General features: G+C 39.0%; 1 protein-coding gene across 1 annotated transcript in view; it reads right to left on the bottom strand.

Moving 5' to 3' along the window:
- Positions 1-3860: 3860 nt before the first annotated feature.
- The window catches only part of ELAVL4 (ELAV like RNA binding protein 4), a 103077-nt gene continuing 96568 nt past the window's right edge, over positions 3861-10369 (bottom strand). The window contains exons 5-7 of the mRNA XM_007945868.2: positions 9676-9901; positions 7595-7633; positions 3861-4188 (exon numbers count right to left, since the gene is read on the bottom strand). Coding sequence (XP_007944059.2) covers positions 3861-4188; positions 7595-7633; positions 9676-9901 — 593 coding nt within the window. The remainder of the gene's footprint in view (positions 4189-7594; positions 7634-9675; positions 9902-10369) is intronic.

The raw sequence follows: 10369 nt of genomic DNA, 5'->3' as shown, positions 1-10369 counted from the left end.
GATGAAAATGAGACAGATAGTAGATCACCAAAGAGTGACTATATCAGGAAATCACTAAAAATTCATCTGTAAAGTTCAGAGTATATTTTAACATGACTTAATTAAGGAGCTCTGGTGGCTCTGTGGTTAAAAGTATTGGGGTGCTAAGCAAAAGGTTGGAGGTTTGCATTCACCAGCCGCTCTGTGGCAGAAAGATAAGGCAATCTGATTTCGTATTACTGGGCAGTTCTGCTCTGTCCTGTAGGGTACCTGTGAGTCAGAATTGATTCAATAGCAATGGGTTTGGGTTTTTTGGTTTTCATGATACCTTAGACAGAGGTGGGTTATTTTCCCTTCCAGGTTGAGCTTAAATCATGTTATTTATACACTATATGAATATGTACTTGTTCAGGGTTTCTATTCAAGGGTAAGGAAGTCAAATATTTACAACTTCTTCTAAGCCAAAATGAGTCCTAAAATTAAAAAAAAAAAAAAAAAAAAGCCCTTTCTTGTTTAGCCATCACTTTGCAATACAAATGGACATTTTTTTTTTTTTCCCCAGTATTGCTCAAGCTCTGCAATCTAAATGCTGAGGTATTATATAGCAGAATCCAACCAGGATTCATACCCCAGCTTGAAATTCTATCTGTGTGACCTTGGCAAGTTACTTAATCTTATTGAACCTCAGTCTTATCATCTGTAAAATGGGGTAACAAGATCTACTCCTCTCAGGTTGCTGGGAGGAGAAAGTGAGAGTGTAGAGGACACCACACAACCTGCCTGACACAAAGCAGGTCCTTGGCAAATGGTGACTCCCTGCCCTCTGAACAAGTCACAACAAATATGGTTATAAATGAACATTATAAATTACATGCCATACATGTTACAAATTAACATGTCATAATGTCAAACAGAATGCTGAAAGTTCTGGTTATCAACCAGGGCAGTGCTCTTCAAACTTTAAAGTATCAGCAATTCACCTGGGGATCTGGCTAAATACAGAGTTGTATTCAGCCTGGGACTCTGTATTTCTAACAAGCTCCCAGGAGATACCAATACTGCCAATCAAGGACCATACTTTTTCATAGTACAGAACTAAGGCAATGACTTTTGAATATTGAGTTGAGTTTGTGAGGGCTAAGTTGCAAAACAGAAATTGACTCTACTCTTTTTGTTTAATGATAAAAATACTGGGGGAAATCTGAAGATGCTACAGAAAAAAAAAAGTTTGAATGAACACATTTAAACATCTGGGAAGCTCAAATCCATTCTACACACTTTCATTTATTGTCTGGACAGATAAAATACAAATAATTCAAACACAACAAGATTATGAAAAAAAAAAAAACATTTACAATACTTTCCCTCAGAAATCATCTAAACTAGCAAGATTAACATGAAGTCATTCATTATAACTAAAGTATACAACTGCCTGGTCCTAAGATTTTTTTTCCTTTTTTTTTCCCCCAAGAGTGAACACTTTATAGAGAAGAGATTTTGGCATGCCTTTCCCACTAATGCTTAGCAAATGCATTAAAACTTGCCAGCAAACTGCATTCATTCATAGCAGGTGATGTAAAAAGGTTTCCCTGAATGTTCAACGAGTGTTCTCTGAACTGAAATCTAGTGTTTTTTTTTTTTTTTTTCCCAAAACCGAAAAGAGGAAAAAAAAACAGAAAAAAAATTTAAAGGAGAAGTCTATGATGCAGCCTTGGTTTTAGTTATCTGTCTACCACTACAACGACTACTACAAAGTTTGCCTCTTCAGTGTGAAAACAACAGTCCTGTCTACATGCACTTAGTGGGTTCAGCATGGGAAAAAATGCACAAAATAAGCACAAGTTATAAATAACCATAACGTTTTATTACCATTAAGACTAAACTTGTATTGAAAAGATTTTATATAACAAGACAAGAAAAGCAATAGCAAATTTAACTATCATCTAGATTATGCATAGCGAGTAACTGTTTCTATTACCCAGGGAAGAGCATGAACCCTTGTATTTTTTTTTGTTTTGTTTTGTTTTTGTTTTAAATATATAACCGTACAAAGCACAAACATACTAAAATGATCAGTGCACTGGACATGGGAGAGTGCTCCCTCAGTCATTTTGTTCCCTTAGCTCTGTTTTGTTTTCCCCAATCTGAATTACATTAAAATAAAGACCCAATTGTTTTTATTTTTCTACTGTGCAGTAAGAAAAAATATTCACAACAAACATGACAATATATCAAACAATAGTTCTACACAAGTTACCTTGATACCTCTTTAACTGTCACTTAAATATCATAAGAAAACATTTTAAGACATATACAAACAAAACTAGCCAAGTGTTACAACTTATAATAAATTAACCGAAAGAAAAAATAACTTTATATATATATATTTATATTGTATATACACATACACACACAACAGAATGACACAATAATATGCTTCTTCCCATAGTTTAAGTAAACAAATAAGTAGTCTAGCCAATCTAGCTATATTTGATCTCGGCCATAGGCATCATCACATCGGCAATAAATAAATAAGTGTTTCAAGCAACATAAACAGTGTTTTAAATGTACCAACACAGCCCAATTCTATCAGCATGGGCTACAAAGTGAATTTGAAAATTCCTTAATGAATTTAAAGCAAATGTATCTTTTGTTTTCCTCTCCTAAAACACATTACATTAAACTATGATACTAAGATATGTAAATAATTTCATAGCACCTACTGCTCAAACTAAGGAAGTTTTAGATCAAAAGGAAAATTAATCTTTTTAACTTTTGTTCTGCTGACATCCCATACTGATGACTTAAAGAAAAACTCTTTCAACTCATCTCCTTGCTTTTGGGTTTTGACTGTGGGGAACTGTGGTACCCTGGGTAGAACGAACACTCCTTTCCCCTAGTAATTAATAATTTTTTTTAATTATTACATGCTATGAAAAGATATGAAGATCATCTGTTTATAGCCCATCCTTCAAAAAACAGTCTACGAATCCAGTTTAAAACACACATCTTGATCTCTAAAAAGTTACCAGTGCAGTATGAACGCGACAAAGTTGTCAATTTCCCCTAAATTAGCCAGTCAAAATATTTTTTTTCTCAAATCCAGATTCTCTTGTAAAAATTCTTTATATTTTATAAAAATAGATTTTTCTTGAAACCCATTTTCAGCAAAGAGACCACCTCTTTGGCAACAATGTTAATGTTATTAAATTGTTAATGTCATCAGGTATCCCCCTGGCCCCTATCCCCTAACAGAAGACTGTTTTAGTTCACATGATATAAAAGAAAAAAGGAAAAATAAAAAAATTTGCAAAAGTATTTTTTTCCATTTTTTGCAATTTTTATTATTCCTCTTTAATTTGTGTGGGGGTATTAACCAATCTGATTGGATCAACATTTTGACAAAAAAGAAAAATCTTAATTTTTTCTTTCTTTGAATTCCATTACTTTGTAAAAATTGTTTTTTATTTTTTATTTTTTTTTATTTTTTATTTTTCTTCTTCAAATGAGTGAATGGTCATCTTAAAAAGACCCACCTTCAAGGAAGGTAGTAAAGTTAGCTGGCTGGGTAAAAATCCCTGCACATTGCTATCTATGTATATATTCAACGACGACAGCTATGAAAGAACATTCAATGCATCAAAGGTATTTTTTTGTATTTTTTTTTCTTTTTTTCTAAGCATTATAAAATCCGTTCCTGGTACACCTCAGGATAATCCAATGTTTTAATACTTAGGCAACACTGGCTTATAAAGTCCATGGTTGAATATAAGCCTTGAAAAGTTTGTTTCTCTCTCATTTGTGTATGTGTGTGTGTGTGCACGCATGTGTTTTGTTCTTATATATTTATATATATATTTTAATAAGTAAGGATGGGAAATTCAGGACTTGTGGGCTTTGTTGGTTTTAAAGGAAACTTGTAACACTCTGTCTCCCAGGCGGTACCCGTTGAGGCTGGCAATGGCCATGGCCGCCTCGTCATAGTTGGTCATGGTGACGAAGCCGAATCCCTTGCACTTGTTGGTGTTGAAGTCGCGGATGACCTTGACGTTGTTCACTGCGCCAAAGGGACCGAAGAGCTGCCAGAGGACACTCTCATCAGAGTCAGGGGACAGGTTGTAGACAAAGATGCACCAGCCTGTTCCCGTGTGACCAGGGATGTTCATTCCCACAAGACTTGTCATCCCATCGATGGTGATTGGGGAGAACCTAGGGGGACAAGCAGAAGGGGGGACTGGTCCAGACATCAGTCTGACCACAGATAACACACAGATGCACAGACACAGACATGGGGCAGAGCGCTGAGTGAGTGAGTGCAGGAGAGTCTGCAGGGTTTAAAAAACAAAATGTAAAAACGAATGCCTGTGGCATTTCTTTTCTTGGGAATGGCTAGACTAGTCAAGGCACCTACATGCCAACAGAAAAGCTAGGTCAATTCCTAAAAACCCAGGGGGGACTCTCAGGGCTACCAGAGCAAAGCTCTAATATAGTTGTGTCACCGTATATGCTCATGGGGTATCCTGACATGACCCTGCTTTCCTCCCCCACAATAGACAGTGAGCTCTTCTGTTTTATTCATTCTCTTGTTCTATTTACTTATTTAGTGGTGCACATATGGGAGTCTCACAAACACAGACACATAGAAAACACTCAATAAATATTTATCGATTGAATAAGTGAATAACTTTAATCTCAATGCTTGGGAAATTTTATTTTATATTTGTAAGCAGATTAGGAGATGAATCTAGAAGTGCTCAAGTCTACCATCTTTGCAGTCCCTCAACTTTTGGTTGTAAACGACCTCTTATTATTATTGAGGACAGAGATTTGTGAGAATGAACAGACATGCCTTGTTATTAATTGAATGAGTGGCTCATTCTTTCACATTTATTTAAAAGGGTTCCCCCCAGAAAATCCCAACAATAGTAATGAAGGCCTAGTACTCTGGATACTATATTATTGGGGATTCATTTCAAAGTATCACAGGAACAAGTCTTCAAGTGGTTTGTGCATTTATATATTTTGAATCGCTGTACATTAAAAGGGAGCTCCGGTAGCGTAGTGCCTAAGGCATTTGACTGCTAACCAGAAGGCTGGCAGTTCAAACTCACTAGCCACTCCTCGGAAGGAAGAGTGGGCAATCTACTTCCATAGAGATACTGCTTTGGGAACCCAAGGAAGGGTCATTATGAGTCGAATCGACTGGATGGCAGTGAGTTTGATTTTTTTTTTTTGGTACATTAGAAAAGCAGAAAAATATTATTTGCCCTATTACAACTACTTTTGTATGTTGTTGTTGTTATGCTTTTGTATTAGGCTTTGAAATATTCTCAGTTTTTGTGTAATCTTGGAAGGAAAAACAACCCTTCAGATTCTATTCACTGTTTGATGAAATAAATCCATCTGTAATTTGTGATGGATGCATCAGACAAAGCAATTAGGTCATCAGTGCCTACAGCAGAAAAATTTTTGTTAACATTTTATTTCATTTTGAACTTACAGTGGGATTTTGACCCTGTTCATTGACTATTATCTTACTTTTCATTTTTTTTTTTCTTTTTTAGGGGGAGGTGGTGGGAGAAAGGGGAGGAAGAAAAAATTGGGGAAGAGCATGAAATAAAGTATGATCTAGGAATAAGAAAATATTCTTGGAGATTTGAAAGTCATATTTTAAAGAGTAGGTCTGTGTCTAAGTAGAATTTAGGTAATCAAATGGCTGCTGAAGGTATGCTAAACATACCAACAACTCAAGAGACATTGATTTTGCTATTATTCATCAAGTCAATCTTCTCTCTTGCATAAAAACAAAAACAAAATGAAACCACCATGGTACATATTCTTAGAAGGACAACTCCATTGTCTAATTGGCACTTGCATTATTTGTGAAGACTATCTTTTCAATTTTCTCTCCTCCAACTGGGTGAACTGACGCCATTCAATTTATAGCTGGCGAGCAGTTAAGTATTTATTACAAGGCCAAAGTCAGGGTCAGCAAAGAGGTTTCAACTAGAGCATTAACTCTAGTTGGTTATGACTATCTAGAACACTTTGAAGGAAAGATTCTGGATCCAAATCTGGGTTTAATAGGAAAAAAAAATGCTGTTATAAATTAGTGATGTGTACTATGGGTGAAGACTTGGATGAGGGAGCAGCATACATGTTGCAGCTGTGTTACAAGCATCACTCTTTTCACAGCACTAAAGTCAGGAAGTTCTGGTGGTGTAGTGCCTAAGGCACTTGACTGCTAACTGGAAGGCTGGTGGTTCAAACCCACCAACCACTCCTCGGAAGGAAGGTTGGGCAATCTACTTCCGTAGTTACACTGCCTTGGAAACCCAAGGAGGGGTCGCTATGAGTCGGGTCCTACTCGACAGCACATAACAACAACAAAGTCAGGAAGGGGCAGAGGTATGAGACCAAGCGAGGAAAGATGTAAAATGCCTGGGAACTGGCAAGCAGTGTGTTAGACACGTGGAGATAATTCACAGTTCTTCTCACTGTGCCGGGATCGAGACTTGAGCGGTTGGGAGAACTGGCAGTTGGATAGGGAAATCTGCAGTTAAATTACTTCCTCCACTGTGCCCCAGTTTCTAGGGTCAGGAGTACTTACCATGCATGCCCAAGTGGTGAAAGAACTGCCTAATATGGGGAGTGTGATGCGGACTATTAAAGACCACATCTCTTTCCCTTGATGGTAGGAAGGGGAATTAAAATGTGCAGCTCTGCTGAGCAAGATGATGAGGAAGCTACATCCCTAGTAGATCAGTGGAGCTTATCAAAAGCACATATGGGAGTCTCATGGACACAGTGACATAACACACCCAACTTTCCATGATTCAGCTTTCAGACTGGGTTTGGAAGACCCTTGTGACTGCATTCAGAGAGTCCCCAAAGCCTTGAATCTATTTGAGCCACAACCCACGAAACGCTTTAAATAAAAGAAATTTAAAACACACATCCATATATAACCAAGGGAGGATTTATAATAACTGTTAAAACCTGTAACAAAAGAAACCTCCGGTCAAGGTGCACACAGATACACTTCATTTTCAGGATCCGCATGAATGTGCATTGAGGTAGGGGCGGGAGTCAAAGTCATCCACATTTTTAATTCATGCTTTGGCCAGGACCGGTAGTCCAAAATGTAATTTTTCCACTGACAATCCTAAGATTGTCAACTATGATTAGCAAAATGTTCTAATTTTGATTTGCGGGAATTTGCCCTCTTAACTGAATCTTGGCACTGTTAATGCAAAACAGTTGCTTTGCAAGTTTGCAAAATCAGTCAGTAAAGAGTTGGAGACTTCCCCTTTAGAGGAGCCATTCAGAGGACCCGATTTTCAAGGTCTTGGTAGCTGTGGCACCTGAACCATAGGAGAAGCCCACCTGCAAATAAAAGAAAAAGTGAAACACACAAACACATTTTGTGTGCCCTAAAAGAAATAAAACCAACTGAGGTCCAAAATTAAAATTAAGAATTCGACATGCTGGTGGAAGAAAAAGGAAGAATTAAAAAAAAAAAAAAAAGTAAAGTTAGTGAATTAAAAAAAAAAAAATATTCTAGCCCCAGTCTGTGCCAACACGGACATCTGGCAATCTGTGGAGTTTTAATTACCTCTTTACGCCATAGGCCATATTAAGCAAATTGTCCAGCCTGCAAAGAAAAGGAGGGTCTCTGGGTTAATGCCTCACAGATGGCAAGATCGCTCAATGGAACTATTAATAAGAATGCTCCATTTTCAAAGAAGAAAAGCTCAATAACTTTCCCCAGTGCCTAAGAGTTTATCCACCAGTAGTCTCCCCCTTTCCTACCTCCAACTGTATGGAAGTAATTCATCTTTAGGTCACTGCTAGCATTTAAAGCAAGTGGCTAATAATCTCCCTTTCTTTTAAATTCTAAATTAATCCCACTCCCCCACCTCTCAGAATATGTGTGTGGATTTTATTTCATATTGTTTGTGGAATTGTTTACAAAGGAGGGGGAGGCTTTTTAAATTGTTCACCTTTTAGTGTAATTAAATTTGTGAACAAAGCTCTCTGTTCCAGATTAACAATGCACACACCATGTGCATCAGAACAGATCTTTTCTCTTAGCCTAGCTACACTAACTAAATCTTACCACACACACTTTTTTTTTTTTCTTTTGGTTTTGGGGTTAAGATTTTTTAAAATTAGCTTAATATTTACAACCTAAAAGCACCTCCTGGCACACTGCCATTATGTTATAATCTTCCTCCCGTTCGGTAGTTTACATGGGGACAAGCTAGTCACACCATGGGGCAGTAGTAACCATAGTTTCCACCATTAGAAGCCTGCTGGAGAGCCTTTTTACATAAATACTGCATGTACTTTCACACAAAATAAAAATTAGATGACTTGGACTCTTCATGAAATCATTAACCGTTTCAAATTCACAGGGAATGGGAGGACATAAAGAGGCTGATCTTTTCTCCTTTTGTGGCCAGGCGGAGGGGCCTACTATCTTCCCATGTGATGTTTGATAATGAGAAAGTTGTTGCATTAAAGGATGGTTGGGACATGGGTGAAATAAAATAATTATTTCAGAATATACTATGGGTAGGCCCCAAATATCCTTATCTCTTGTCCCCAACTGCCTTGCACAATAAAGTCTGCGCAAGGTGCTCCTGCATTCACTGACAAAGCCTTTAGAAATGTCCCAGGAGAAGGGAAATTTCCCATTGCACCAGGAGCTTCTGGGGGGTTGGGTGCCAGAAGCAGGAAGCACTAATAAAGCCTAGACAAAATCTTCTTCCTTGCCTTCCCAGTGTCTGATGACTTAACAGACAGAGAAAGGGAATACCCAAAGAGAGTCTCTCCCCTCCTCCCAACAGCATTACCTACCGAGGGAAAAAGAGGACAGCAAAACCCACTCTCTCCAGCAAGGATCTGCCTCCCAGTGTACCCTTTACTCTACCTTTTTCTATGAATTTATTAAAACCTTAAAGGAGCTCTGGTGGTGTAGTGGGTAAGGCATTTGGCTGCTAAGCAGAAGGTCGGCAGTTCAAACCCATCAGCTGTTCTGTGGGAGGAAGATGAGGCAATCTGCTTCCATCAAGATTTACAGCCTTGGAAACCCAATGGGGGTCGCTCTGAGTCAGAGTCGACTTGATAGCAGTGGGTTTGTTTTTTTATTTTTATCCCATCTTAAGTCTGAGCTGCTGAATGTGGTAACTTATCTGTTTGTTGAAACAGAACCTTCTTTTTTTGTTAAAAACAGTAATTTTGTTTCTGCTAAGGAATCTGAAGTTTAACCACACAGGCACATTAATGAGTGGGGCTGTTATGTTGTTGTTATTTGCTGTCGAATTGGCCCCAACTCATAGCGACCCCTCCTTGGGTTTCTGAGGCAGTATTTCTACGAAGTAGGATTGCCCAACCTTCCTTCCGAGGAGTGGCTGGTGGGTTTGAACCGTCAGCCTCCTGGTTAGCAATCAAGTGCCTTAGGCATTATGCTTCCAGAGCTCCTAATGAGTGGGGAGGGGGCTTGAAAAGCATCTGGTCCAATATACTCATTTTATACGAGTGGAAACTGAGGCTCTGAAGGGAATTTTGCAAAGTAATTCTTGGTGGCAGAAGTGCTTTCCCTTGCCCCATCCTTTAAGGCCGAGAGCTTCCCTGGCCCTCACCTGGCTCTGTATCCCTGTAGGAGAGTTCCTTCCCTATGGGCATACCTACCTGAACCTCTGAGCCTGGTGGTGAAGTGGGCCAGGGTAGCGCCGGTTGGGGGACTGGTAGAGCTGGGAGAGCAGGGCCTGGCTGGACTTCTGGCTGGGGTTGTTGGCAAACTTCACAGTAATCGGTTCCGTAGCACCGCTGGGCTTCTGGCCGTTCAGCCCTTTAATGGCTTCTTCTGCCTCGATCCTCTTATCAAAGCGGATGAATCCCACCCCTCTGGACACTCCTGGGGAGAGAGAAAGAGTCTCCATAAAGACGGAACAAACCAAACCAGTAAATACCCCTGGGAAAAGATGGGCTGTGCCCTGTGGACATTCAGCTCACTTGTAGGGCCAGAGCCAATTCAGGCTCCTTGAATCACTCTTACCCATCAAAACACATCTGCCTGTATTTCTGACTTGCATCCACAGAACACAGGCATCTCTCACATCCCTCTAGCTGTCCTGCTTATTCGTCATCTCCTTTGAGTTTCTGTAACTGATCACCCACTGTCTAGTTTCTTGCTCCCAATGTGTCCTCATATCTAGCAACTAAGGAATCCATTTGAAAAGCAAACTCTGACCATACCACACTCTTGAACAAAATCTTCCCTATCTTTTTTGTACCTTTTGCATTTTGTGTGTATGGTACCTATTCCTCACTGTGCCCCTCTCCAAACAGAATAACAAATAAGACCCACAAAAGTCTTCCATGG

Source organism: Orycteropus afer, unplaced genomic scaffold (genome assembly GCF_000298275.1).
Source record: "Orycteropus afer afer isolate SDZICR_OR568_19922 unplaced genomic scaffold, OryAfe1.0 scaffold00145, whole genome shotgun sequence".
NCBI lineage: Eukaryota > Metazoa > Chordata > Mammalia > Tubulidentata > Orycteropodidae > Orycteropus > Orycteropus afer.
Note: the sequence above shows the minus strand (reverse complement) of the source record. Positions and strands in the feature narration are given on the sequence as shown.